This window comes from Balaenoptera acutorostrata, chromosome 12, assembly GCF_949987535.1.
Source record: "Balaenoptera acutorostrata chromosome 12, mBalAcu1.1, whole genome shotgun sequence".
Lineage (NCBI taxonomy): Eukaryota > Metazoa > Chordata > Mammalia > Artiodactyla > Balaenopteridae > Balaenoptera > Balaenoptera acutorostrata.
In genome coordinates this window covers 70,997,104-71,010,023 of record NC_080075.1, presented here as the reverse complement: position 1 = coordinate 71,010,023, position 12,920 = coordinate 70,997,104, and the positions used below count along the sequence as shown (strand labels likewise).

Here is a 12,920-nt window from a genome sequence, read left to right as displayed (position 1 = left end):
AGACTATACTACAAAGCTACAGTAATCAAGACAATATGGTACTGGCACAAAAACAGAAACATAGATCAATGGAACAAGATAGAAAGCCCAGAGGTAAACCCATGCACCTATGGTCAACTAATCTATGACAAAGGAGGCAAGGATATACAATGGAGAAAAGACAGTCTCTTCAATAAGTGGTGCTGGGAAAACTGGACAGCTACATGTAAAAGAATGAAATTAGAACACTCCCTAACACCATACACAAAAATAAACTCAAAATGGATTAGAGAACTAAATGTAAGACCGGACACTATAAAACTCTTAGAGGAAAACATAGGAAGAACACTCTTTGACGTAAATCACAGCAAGATCTTTTTTGATCCACCTCCTAGAGTAATGGAAATAAAAACAAAAATAAACAAATGGGACCTAATTTTGCACAGCAAAGGAAACCATAAACAAGATGAAAAGAAATCTCTCAGAATGGGAGAAAATATTTGCAAACGAATCAACGGACAAAGGCTTTATCTCCAAAATATATAAACAGCTCATGCAGCTCAATATTAAAAAAACAAACAACTCAATCCAAAAATGGGCAGAAGACCTAAATAGACATTTCTCCAAAGAAGACATACAGATGGCCAAGAGGCACATGAAAAGCTGCTCAACATCACTAATTATTAGAGAAATGCAAATCAAAACTACAATGAGGTATCACCTCACACCAGTTAGAATGCACATCATCAGAAAATCTACAAACAACAAATGCTGGAGAGGGTGTGGAGAAAAGGGAACCCTCTTGCACTGTTGGTGGGAATGTAAATTGATACAGCTACTATGGAGAACAGTATGGAGGTTCCTTAAAAAACTAAAAATAGAACTACCATACAACCCAGCAATCCCACTACTGGGCATATACCCTGAGAAAACCATAATTCAAAAAGACACATGCGCCCCAATGTTCATTGCAGCACTATTTACAATAGCCAAGTCATGAAAACAACCTAAATGCCCATCGACAGACGACTGGATAAAGAAGATGTGGTACATATATACAATGGAATATTACTCAGCCATAGAAAGGAATGAAATTGGGTCATTTGTAGAGACGTGGATGGATCTAGAGACTGTCATACAGAGTGAAGTAAATCAGAAAGAGAAAAACAAATATCATATATTAACGCATATATGTGGAACCTAGAAAAATGGTACAGATGAACCGGTTTCCAGGGCAGAAATAGAGACACAGATGTAGAGAACAAACGTATGGACACCAAGGGGGGAAAGCAGCGGGGGGTGGGGAGGGTGAGATGATGAATTGGGAGATTGGGATTGACATGTATACACTGATGTGTATAAAATGGATGAGTAATAAGAACCTGCTGTATAAAAAAGTAAATAAAATTAAATTAAAAAGAAAGGTTAAAATTTTTTTAAAAATAGAAAAAAAATTACCTTGAGAGCACATATCTCTACTCCAGGGACGTTGCCACTGCTCAAAACATTTTGGGCACTTCTCTTGGAGCTTTTTCTTGCTACTATTTATAGTAGGTTGTAAAGTTCCTATCATTTCATGATGAAGACAGACTATGGCATTGCTTCTATCACTTTGCTGGTTTGTAAATGGACAGAAGAAATAACCTTCCATGGATCAATGCCTCCCTGTCAGCAGACTGTATACACCTATGGCATATTCTCTGAGTCTTGACAGGACTACTGTGAGGTGGGAGCAATCTGAATACAGCTCTTTACTCTCAAGTGCCCAGTTCTGGGTCTCCCTACTCACAAGGACCAGGGCACACAATGAAGATCAAAGTCTTTCTTACAAAGTGATTTTGGCAGGACAGTGCCCAGAGACAAAGAGAGCGCAGGTACCAGGCAAGTCTCTAAAGAGAACTCCCTGTCACAAGAGTAACAAATGCTGTTTGGGTTCATCTGATGGGACACAGGTATTGCTCTGATATACAGAACACTGTGTAGTAGTATTTCTTAAAATGTGATTCTATCTGTTTTGTTAGTCGCAGTTTGAACAGAGGAAGAATATTAGATGGATTCCAATAAGTGAAATTCTCAGTTAATTCAGCTGGAATTTGAAAATACATGCAATTTCCCTCAATACTTCATTCTGTCAACCTGCATTTATTGGGCATACTATGTGTTAGGTATGGTACTAGACAATCAGGAAACTGCAATATAAGACAGACCTGATTCCTGCCTTGTTGGCGTGTATATTTAGATAATAAAAAACAGAGAGCAAAGAGTGATAAGTCATTATAAGGGTGTTTCAAGAGTCATGAGACTGTATTGTATGTATACTATACAGTCTAGGGGTCTGGGGACGCTTCTTTAAAAAGTTAAGGAAGAGTAGTAATCAGGGAGATGGAAGGTAGAAGAACATTGTGTGTGGAGAGAATGGCAGGTGCAAAAGCCTGGAAGTAAGAACTTATCATGATGCAACTGAGTTGAAAGAAGTTTAGTGAGGTTACCAGGTAGAGTAATAGAAGAATGTATAAAAAGGGGCTGGTGAGGTTATGGTTGGATAGAGCACATGTGGGCCTAAATGAAGGTCTCTTTAAAAGAAATTGAAAGGCACTCTAAAAACCACAGAAGCCATGGAAGGATGTAAAAAATGAGAAATAATTAGATTTACATTTCAGAAAGTTTATTCCAGCTTCCTTGTGTAGACTGGATTGGGTGGGGATAAAAAATGGAGGCAAGGAGACAACACAGGAGGTCACTGCCATATCTAGGTGGAGGCTAGTTTCATGTAATGCCCAGGGGCTATGACGAGTTTCTAGAGCCTGGGAGCTCTTTAGGGCTAATCCATAAGCCCTAATAAAGTTGCTTTTAAAACTTCATAATGTATGGAGGTTGGGGAACCTGGAAGCAGAGGTGATTTGGGACAGCACAGGGAATGAAGTCCTTGCCCTCTCAAGGTCCATGGCTGGGGAGCTGTCCAAGAGGCAGGTGCTGAATAGCTGAAGCCAGGACCTGCCTAATGACACTTCATGGGATGTGGGCAGATGGTAAGGTGCCAATGTCTATCTCAGGGTTGGGAGGGAGGGAGTTGATCTTTGCCTTTTATCCATTTTCTTTGTCTCTTTCCCTTATTTATTTTCTTCCTCTACCTTCTCCATCCTCCCATTTTCATTTTCTGGCAATCTAGGCAGCTATAGCTCACTCTCCCTGAAAGTAAGAGGGAGAATGTGCTTCCCCTTTATAAGAAGTCTACAGAGCATTGATGACCATAAATTCACATGAACACTTACCCCCATCTTAGGGTTGCATGACTGGTTATTATTGCTAAACTGGCCATCTTAGCCTTTTCTGAGGCTAGATGGGGAGATTATTATTATTATTATTATTATTAATTATTATTATATCATAGTTATTATTAGTAGTTACTACTGACTAAGCATTCACTGTGAGCCAGGCAGTTCACCAAGCACTTTACTTCTCCAAGCCTAAGAGGTAGACTTTATTATCTTTGTTTAATAGAATATGGCTTGGGACTTCCCTGGTGGTGCAGTGGTTAAGAATCTGCCTGCTGATGCAGGGGACATGGGTTCAATCCCTGGTCCTGGAAGATCCCACATGCCACGGAGCAACTAAGCCCGTGAGCCACAACTACTGAGCCTGCGTGCCACAACTACTGAAGCCCGCACGCCTAGAGCCTGTGCTCTGCAACAAGAGAAGCCACTGCAATAAGCCCACACACCGCAAAGAAGACCCAATGCAGCCAAAAATAAATAAATAAAATAAATACATTTAAAAAATAATAGAATATGACTTGACTTGGAAGATCAGTGGTTGTGATTTGTGCCACTTATTCAATAAATAATCTGAGGCCACAAAACTAAGGGATGATGATGGAGGGTGTGGGAAATAAACTTCACTGGCATGTACTACACATAGATGCTTTTGACAGTTATTTTATTTAGTTTTGTAATAATCCTGTAAAATTGTACTGATATTATACTCATTTTTCAGATGTAGGTGCCAAGGCCCAAAGAGGTTCAGTAATTGGCTGAGGTCACACAACTAGGAAGTGGCTGAGCCAGCGTTTAAACCTGGGACTCTCCGAGTCTAAAGCCTGTGCTCTGTCATCCACAGCTCTACTTTAGTTTTATGCGGCAGTCACATCTACAGTCTAGTTGGATTTTAGCAAGTGAAAGCTGCTCTGCCTCATTCTCCTGCAGTTCCATGTGCCTCTGGGTCTTGACGCCTCCTATAACATCTCTAGTTCCAGGGAGTGGGGAGGGCACATCCCACATCAGAGCATGTCAGTGGTGGGCAGGCTCCCGGTGAATGGGGCCACTTGTGTAACTGCACGTTTATTAGGTCGCGAGGCATCATTCAACCAAGCTGGCCTTTGTCTGAATCCCCACTGGACGGTTTGGTCTCAATATCAGTATTGGAATGTCAGTCTGGTAAACAGCCTTTAACAGGAAGGAGGGAGGCTGAGAACAAAGTCTCCTTCAAACAAAACTCTAGCCGACGGGAGTGAACAGAGTCAACATCTTACTTGCCTTAAATCCCCTGGAGTGGCTATGAAAGAGAGAGGACTTGCTGGATTGAGGAGAAAAAAACCTTTTGATTCATCTGAATTAATTTAGCATTTCCCAGGAGGGAGGACTCTGGCATTACCTGCCTGTTCCCCATCCCCTGCACACAAGCCCCCGCAATCCCGAAGGACAAAAGACTAGTCTATGGTGAGGGCGCCCACACTGCCCCCTCCTCCATTTTAATTAAATCCATCTGTCCTGGGGGCAGCACTGAGCCCTGGGATGTCCAAGTGCTTTGATCTTTAACCCACACACATCTGAAGGGGCGGGAAGCTGCTGCTCAGAGGCTGATGGCATCTTCCTATGACAGCACAGCTTGAGTTACGAGCGTGAGTTACAGAGTGAGTTCAGACTCTGAAATCTGGGTGAAGAGTGTGAGACCCAGCTATATATTCACAAAGCTGTGTGTCAGCTGGCATCACCCTCCACTTTGCCTTAAGCCCTTTGCCCTCATTTTTCGAAGGATCCACTAGAACGGCAATTTGAATGTATTGGGGAGTCAAAAGCAGAGGCTGCTCTGGATCGTAGGGTTTGACATTTAGCCTATTAAAGATGGCTTAAAGATCCCTTCCAGGGCTTCCCTGGTGGCGCAGTGGTTGAGAATCTGCCTGCTAATGCAGGGGACACGGGTTCGAGCCCTGGTCTGGGAAGATCCCACATGCCGCGGAGCAACTAGGCCCGTGAGCCACAATTACTGAGCCTGCGCGTCTGGAGCCTGTGCTCCGCAACAAGAGAGGCCACGACAGTGAGAGGCCCGCGCACCGCGATGAAGAGTGGCCCCTACTTGCCGCAACTAGAGAAAGCCCTAGCACAGAAACGAAGACCCAACATAGCAATCAATCAATCAATCAATCAATCTTAAAAAAAAAAATCCCTTCCAGATCCATTTTTCTGTCCCATTTATATAAATGACTCCCTCCCTCCCCGTCACTTTTTGGTCTGGAACAGACCAGCACCAACTGTCGAGGGTTCAGTGGGACACAGCGGAGCATCACGTGAGCAACTGTGCGGGTCAGGCACTGCTTGCTCCAGGCCGACTGCAGGTGGCAGACTGGTGCCACCCTGGGGAGACAAGTGGCAGCTGCGCAGAGAAGTTACTGCTCCATTTCTGAGCCACGCGGAGCTAATGATCTTCTAGTCCAACCCTCTCAGTTTAAAGATGAGGAAACTGAGGTCCAGAGAAGTTCAAGGTTACAAAGGACATTAGTCCTAGAATCTAACTAGGAATCAGGGCCTTTGGTAAAAGCACTTCCCTGTTTACTGAAGAATTTCTCATCCACCTGCTTTGGGGACCAGACGCCACAGAGCGCTGGACTGGGGTTGGCCAGAGCGCCAGTCTTCACTCCAGTGCCAACCTACTGGTGCTTCACCTCTTTGGTTCTCAGTGAAGGAGAACCCTGTAAAAGGGCAGGAGTGAGGATACATAAGGCCTGTCCTACCTATGTCACAGGCTTTCTTATTGTTAATAAGGAATAAATAGAATGTCAAATGGAAAAGTAAGGCAAAAATCCATTAATTAAGAGAAAATGCCATATACATATAAAGCCTGATTATTCTTTGGGGGTCATATGAGTTGTTCAGTTTTACTTTTTCCTACAGATACTGGAGGCAGCCAATCAGGCCAGGCCAGAGGTGTGAGAGATACTCATCTCATTAGCATGGAAATCCCTCAGAGAAACTCAGTGCTTCCTGTAAGTCTGCAGGAAGTGTGTGTGTGCACATTTGTGTGTGCACGTGTCTGTGCACATCTGGATGTGTGTCTTGGGTAGAAGGAATAGGGGGAGGGAAGGCAAGGCTCCCCTCTGCATTTTGGCTGATAGAGGAAGAGGGATTGATGGGGCTGGGTAAAGGCCCACCTGTCGGCCACATCAAGGAGAGGCAGCACCGTCCACTGCCACAGGCTCAAGCCTTCCATGGTGGCAACATGCCAGATCATTCTGCTTTGTTCCTTCCCGGTTTTGTTCTCCACCAGCACCAAGGAGACATTTCCCTGCAAGACTCCACGGATGAGCCAGGACATTCGGAGCTGCAAGGAAGAGAAGAGCCAGAAGGACTAGGTGTTACTGTTGAAAGGAAACGGTAGCTCACCTTCCTGGAATTCTCAAGGATTTTGCTGGAGACTCAGCCAAGGTCTTCCCCGTGAGGAGAGCTGGTCACCCACAGCCTGATCTCGCTCGCTGTCTCCCAAAGTGGCTTTCACCAAGGTTCAAGGAGCTGGGAGGGGGAAACTGATGGGCAATTTCGGAACTTTGTTCAGGTTGATGTCATCATCCTAAACTTCACAAGATTCTGCCTCTAAGGGTATATCAAGATCAATAGGGTATTAAACGAACTTCCTAAAGAGGACCCAAAGATTATTGTCTGTGGCCCCAATTCACTTTGTGACCTTGGGCAAGTGATTTTGTGATTCAATTTCTTTTAGCGATTTAGGTATCATTGATGTTTATTCCTTCCCCAAAGAGTGTAATATCTTATTTGAATGGTACCATGTCATGTCTTAGCTAAATGGAGACCCTATGACTTGATACCTGTGGCCACTGGTGGGCAAAAGTGAGATAAGAATCTACCTATAAAGATCTTTTAATGTGGTATCTTTCAGAATGAGGGTGCACACTTTGCCTAAAGCAACATATAATTATATGTTTTTATTGTGTCTTTATTAAAGGTTTCTATGGCATTGTACCCTAAGACATATGAAAGGGAACTGTAACTGATCTATCTCAGAAAGTTTAAGTACAGTCATGCCCAGAGGCAGTATATACTATAAACAAGGTCTCTGGTCTTTGTGTTTAAAATAATAGAGGTTGTATATTTGATAGACAATCTATAAACAACATTTAAAACTTAGGACAACTACAGCATATCATTGTCCTAAATATTCCTGTTCAGATCCTGTAATAAAAATGGCTATTATAGAAAGGAAGATAAATTATGTCCTATGGCAACCTGGAGTTTTCATCAGCTATGGTCCCTCCTTTTCTCTGATTCTCATTGTTTGAAGACATGCTTCTCTGTAAACCACTACTCCTTTTCTCCTAGTCTCTAAACCCATGGTTGACTCACAATTTGATCAAAGAGGTTACGTACCATGAGGCACTGAAGCAGAAGACTTCCCGCTCTGTTGCATACCAACCCTTCACTAAGAAGGCCACCCCTGAGCCTGGTAAGCCTGGTCTATATAACCATAACCTCTTCGCTTATACCTTTCCCATTTTCCCAAATCCAGTGTAGCAAATACTTGTCTTCACTGCATGTCCCAGGATAATCTCACAAATCTGTTAAATTTGTTCACTGGTCCCACTTGGCTTTCTTGGGCAGTCTGGATGCCATGACTGGAAATTTTAATCCTACTCTTGCTAACTAAGCCCTCTCAGCCCTCAGCTCATTACCCTGCAGCGACCAGCTTGGGACGATGCTTGCTACATGCTTTTTCTCCTTTTGCTCCCTGGCCACAGAATATTGTTGATTTGGATTGCTGTTGAACCTCAATGTCCTGGATGGTTCATGTTCATGGTACTTATTCATCCACTGGTGATTTCCACAGTTGATTTCTTAACACACATAGCACAATGGATGTTTCAAACTCTTCCTCAATCACTGATGCTGTCACCTCCTGGTCCCCAATTCCCGATCCATTATTTTGATTCCTACTTTACTGATAAAGATTTACTGTATCAGGTGCAATCTCCTTCAACCTCTTCTTTTTTCACAGCATAATTTTCTATTTATCCACCTTCTCTCTTCCTTTCCTGTCTTACAGGAAGATGTGTCCTTCACTTTCTTCTAACCCCTTCTCTCTCCACCCTGCTACCCTGGTCCTTGCCCTCAATTACAGCTCTTCCTTTCGTCAGCACCTTTGGAGTCTCTCTACTTTCTGGCTCCTCTATTTACACACAAGATCAGGTTTCACCTATCCTGGAAAAATATTCTTTATTTGATCCTGCTAGCTCCTCTGGCTTGCAACCTATTTCTGTACCTCCGTTCAGATGTTAACATTTTGGATAACTGGTACGTAACCACTGCTTCTATTTCCTTGTCGCCCATTCTCTCTCTAAATTCCTTCAATCTGGCTTCTATCCTCATTACTCTAAAGTAACGTTCACCATGTCCTCTATAACTTGCTCTCTGTACTCTTTCCATAGCCTCCAAAAGTGCCTCTCCCTATCCATTCTTTCTCCCTTCCAAATTCTTCTGTATATCTCTGTCACATTTTCCTGTTTATCACTGCCATCTGTGACTCTGCAATGGTTTCTCACTCCCTATCAATTAACATCAAGCCATTCACATTCCTCTATAATCTAGACAAATCAACTTTCTAGTCATTCAATGGATATTTATCAAGTACTTTTGCTGAGCCACATGTATCCTCCTAGGATGGTCTAAGAGCTCTAGGGTCTGAGAGATCTGGATTCAAAACTTGTTCTTGCCACTTTGGTAAATTTGAAGCTCAGTTCTCTATTCTCTAAGAAGGGAATTGTTTTATCTACCTTACAAGGTTATAGGGACAATTAGATGAGATAATACATAGTGGAACAAAATATTAAAAAGGAATTTTGGCTCAAGCCCTGAGGCAATAGATATTACATTTCAATGGGAAGTCTGACAGCATAGCGAGATACAGGGCTTTCAAGAGACGTGGATGAAAATAGGGTACACATTTCTTAATCCCTCAACCATACTTTGGATATAAAAAAGTTGGTGGTTGATTACTAGGAGAGAGTTTTGGGAAGGTGCTTCTGGTGTATCATGAGTTCTACCTCAATTCACCTTCCTGTGAAGAAGGCTCCCTTTTCATCCCAACTCAAGAGAGAGTAGTTTTAGTGCCACCATATCAAGTACTCAATATTTACCCCCTGCAATTTGGGAGCACAGTGGATTAGTGCCAATCTCTCACCTGGAAAATCTAAATTATGAACAAGAGGGTGGTTAGCTGCTCTGATGGCAGAACAAGGGAGAAGTGACAATTTTGGGTGGCCTGCACTCCCAGAGTTTGCTGGGGCCAAAAAAATGCATGAGGGCTGCACATAAACTACACTAGAGGGGGCCATGTACAAAGGAGCCCATGTCAGTCATTTTAGATCTTGCCTGCAAGGGCTGCTTGGAGGGGTAAATAGAACTCAGCAGAAGGAAGCTGCAGGTGTCCTGAGATGCCCAAAGGCAGAGTAGGCAGTAAGTGACCACCTGGATGGGAGACACATATGCCCTAGTCAAGGCAAAAGATTCCCAGCCATAGTGGAGGGACTGGGGGAAAAGGTAGACCTCCAAACAAACCGCAAAAGTGCCCCCTGTGAGAAATAGTAAGCCTTAAATACTTGTCACATCTGGAGAATACCAACGCAGATCACTACAAGAGTCTGGGCCAAGTAAGAGCTTCCCTATTCTCCTTACCTCTTCTCCTTCCCTGCACTTAAGATCCTGAAGGGTCAGAAGTTAGCAAGAAGAGGAGGAGAGTTGGATGAAGAAGAGAGAGGTCAATGATCACCCTCTCCCTGATTCCAGGCTTTTAATCTGCAATAGGGCCAAGAGTGGTAGGGGGAGGGTAAAGGAAGAAGCCCTGACTTTAAGCAAGACAGAAGTTTTGACGGGATGGGAATTTTGATTTCTCAATACGCCTGTGTTTTGGGTTTTGAAGAGACGTTAGGTCTGTATTACCTTAGAGTGACCAGATAAGTCGTGGGAACTGCCAGAGTTTTCACCCAGGAGTCCACAGGTTGGGGCTAAATGAGTGTGGGTTCCTAGATTCCCCCCACAGGTCTACATGCCAGATTTGCACCTGCCATGCGTTTTTCTGCTTCTGTGCTTTTGATCCTTCCATTTCTTCTACCTCTTCTTTCCTTCTTGCCACTTAAAAAATAAATCATTTTTTTTTTGTTCATGGAGCCATTTCTTATAATCTGTCTTAGAAATGACATCCCCCTTGTCTGAACTCTTATAACGGAGGCTGGTGGGACCGTCACGGGGTGTAGCTCTGCTGCCTTGTCTTCCCTCCTACCCTCATCCCCCTTGGGCCACAAGTTGCTTCAAGGCAGAGACTGTCTTATTCACCTTGAATTCACAGTCGTTGTCAAGTGTAGGCACATGGTAGGAGCTGATCAATGTAAGAAGGAATAAAAATGTATACATATACAAGAAGACCCTCCTCTTTACCAGGTTCCCCTCTCAGGGACAGAAACCAACTCTGCATCCTGTGAAGCTCCTTAGCATTTACCTGCCTTCCAGGGGTCAGGTTCCAGGAAAGGGGGGAGGGTCTACCCACTTCGCAGCCAACTGGCTGTAGGCAAACTGTATAGTTCTCAGTTGCTCTTAGGAAACTACATTTGAAGTAGATTCTGCTAGTGGCATGAGCATGTCGGTGAGATATAGTCCTGTCTTATACAATAGACACTGGGCCATAGACCAGTGACTGCTGAGCTTTCTCCATCTTCCTGCACTATATTTTATGACAATAAGCCTGGGCAAGAGAGAACTGGGCTGGCTGCCAAGGGATGGTGCTTAGGATGGCATCTTTAGCTCCTGAAGAGGTCTACCAGGCTCCCTCTGGGTATCAGTCCTTGAGAGAGATGACGATCCATTCATTCAACAAATATTTATTGCATACCTACTCTGTGCTGTACATTATGCATATCTTCCCTGCCCTCAAGGAGCTTATCGTCTAGTCAGGAAGTCTGAACTTAAATGAGTAATTGCAATTGTGCTGAGTACAGCAAAAGGGAAAGTAAGCAGAGCCACTTGACAGTGAAGACATAAGACAGTCAAGACAAGACACTTGACATAAGATAGTCAGGACTTGGGTCAAGATGGCCACTTAATCCAGTTTAGTGCTATGAATAAATAGAAGAATTAAAAATTAACTTTCATCTTACAATATTACGACCTATTTAGAAAACATATATCTATAGCCAAACTCAAGCCAAGGTGTGTACTGTCCAAGTTTCAGCAAAGTCTAGTTCGAGAAATGGATGCAAAAGGTTTGGAATAAGATTGCCTGCTGGCAGCCAGTGAGCAGCTAGTAAAGCATGTTTTTTGGCCATTTATTTTTTTCATCCACTGAGTGTGTTTGGTAAGATGAGGTAACCAGGCAGATGCTGTTCTTTCTCAAGATACATGCAGTGCAGAACCTAAAGCCTTTCACGTAACCATTTCTCACCTGTACTTACTCCCCAGTGATTCCAGATTCTGCCTCTAAGAGTCAGTCAGTGCTTTGCTACTCAAGGAGTGCTCTTCAGGCTGGTGTCATCCATGTTACCTGGGAACTCGTTAGAGATTTAGAATCTCTGGCCTGACCCCAGACCTACTGCATCAAAATCTGCAGAGAAGCATGGAACTAGAGAGCAGCCTCTAGGGCCTTGCCCCTCTGCTCCTATAACTCATCCCACTCCTTTCCAGAACACACCAGAAGCAACTGCTCTTTGTATCAACACTCATTCTCAGATGGCTTGTCAGACTATCCTTGTTTCCTTGCCTGTTGACAATGGGATAACTTGGAGTTTGTTCTCCAAGGCCAGAAAGAATTAACTGTATGAGTTTAAGCCAACCACTTACCCCTTCTGAACCTCTATTTTCTTATAGACAAACTTGTGATAATAACCATACCATCCCTGCTGGCCTTAAAAGGTGCTTATAAAGATTGAGTGAACTAAAGAATGTGAAAGTAGAGCTCACATATAGTGAATGAAATGGTTAAACCTGTGGTTTTTCAACATGCTTTGCAGATTAGGATCACCTGGGGAGCTTTCAGGACTACCCACATCTGGGCTCCACCCCCAGAGATTCTGATTTAATTGGCCTTGGGTAGGTCCTGGGCACTGACAGTTTTTCAAATCTCTCCAGGCGATTCTAAAGTGCAGCCTAGGCTGAGACCACTGGGAAGATGGGGCTACTTAGTGCAGGAAGCAGCCTGGCCTTCTCGATGAGGAGTCCATTTTCATCTTGGACTTTGAGTAAAAGGCAATTATTAAATAGCTAAAAAATGGCTTATGATGTGCTCACCATCACCAAGGTATAGAAAGAGTGTTTTTCCTGCAGTGGGGGAGGACACAGTCCTCAGCAGAGGGTCTTCATGTGGCTGCCACACAATCCTTGGGCAAAGACTGAGAATGACCTTGAGAGTGAGAGATCCGTGGGCTGAGGGTGAGCAGGGATGATCTGAGGATGCAAATAGGACCAGAACTATCATCTTGGACCTACAGGATAAGGTCCTCAACAGTTTCTTAAATAGAAGAACTGGAGGACTGATATCAATTCTTACAGAATATCCCTTATTAATTACTTGTATCTAAGTGTATAGAGCAACTATATGTGATTCCCAGAACAGATTGAAGGCTGAAGTCCTTTTTGAAGTCTTCCATTTTCTTTATATAGTCCTAGGTTAAA

General features: G+C 43.5%; 1 protein-coding gene across 1 annotated transcript in view; it reads right to left on the bottom strand.

Annotated features, from left to right (window-relative positions):
- ALK (ALK receptor tyrosine kinase) overlaps positions 1-12,920 on the bottom strand; it is a 726,132-nt gene that overhangs the window by 89,699 nt on the left and 623,513 nt on the right. The window contains exon 10 of the mRNA XM_057557895.1: positions 6,404-6,573. Coding sequence (XP_057413878.1) covers positions 6,404-6,573 — 170 coding nt within the window. The remainder of the gene's footprint in view (positions 1-6,403; positions 6,574-12,920) is intronic.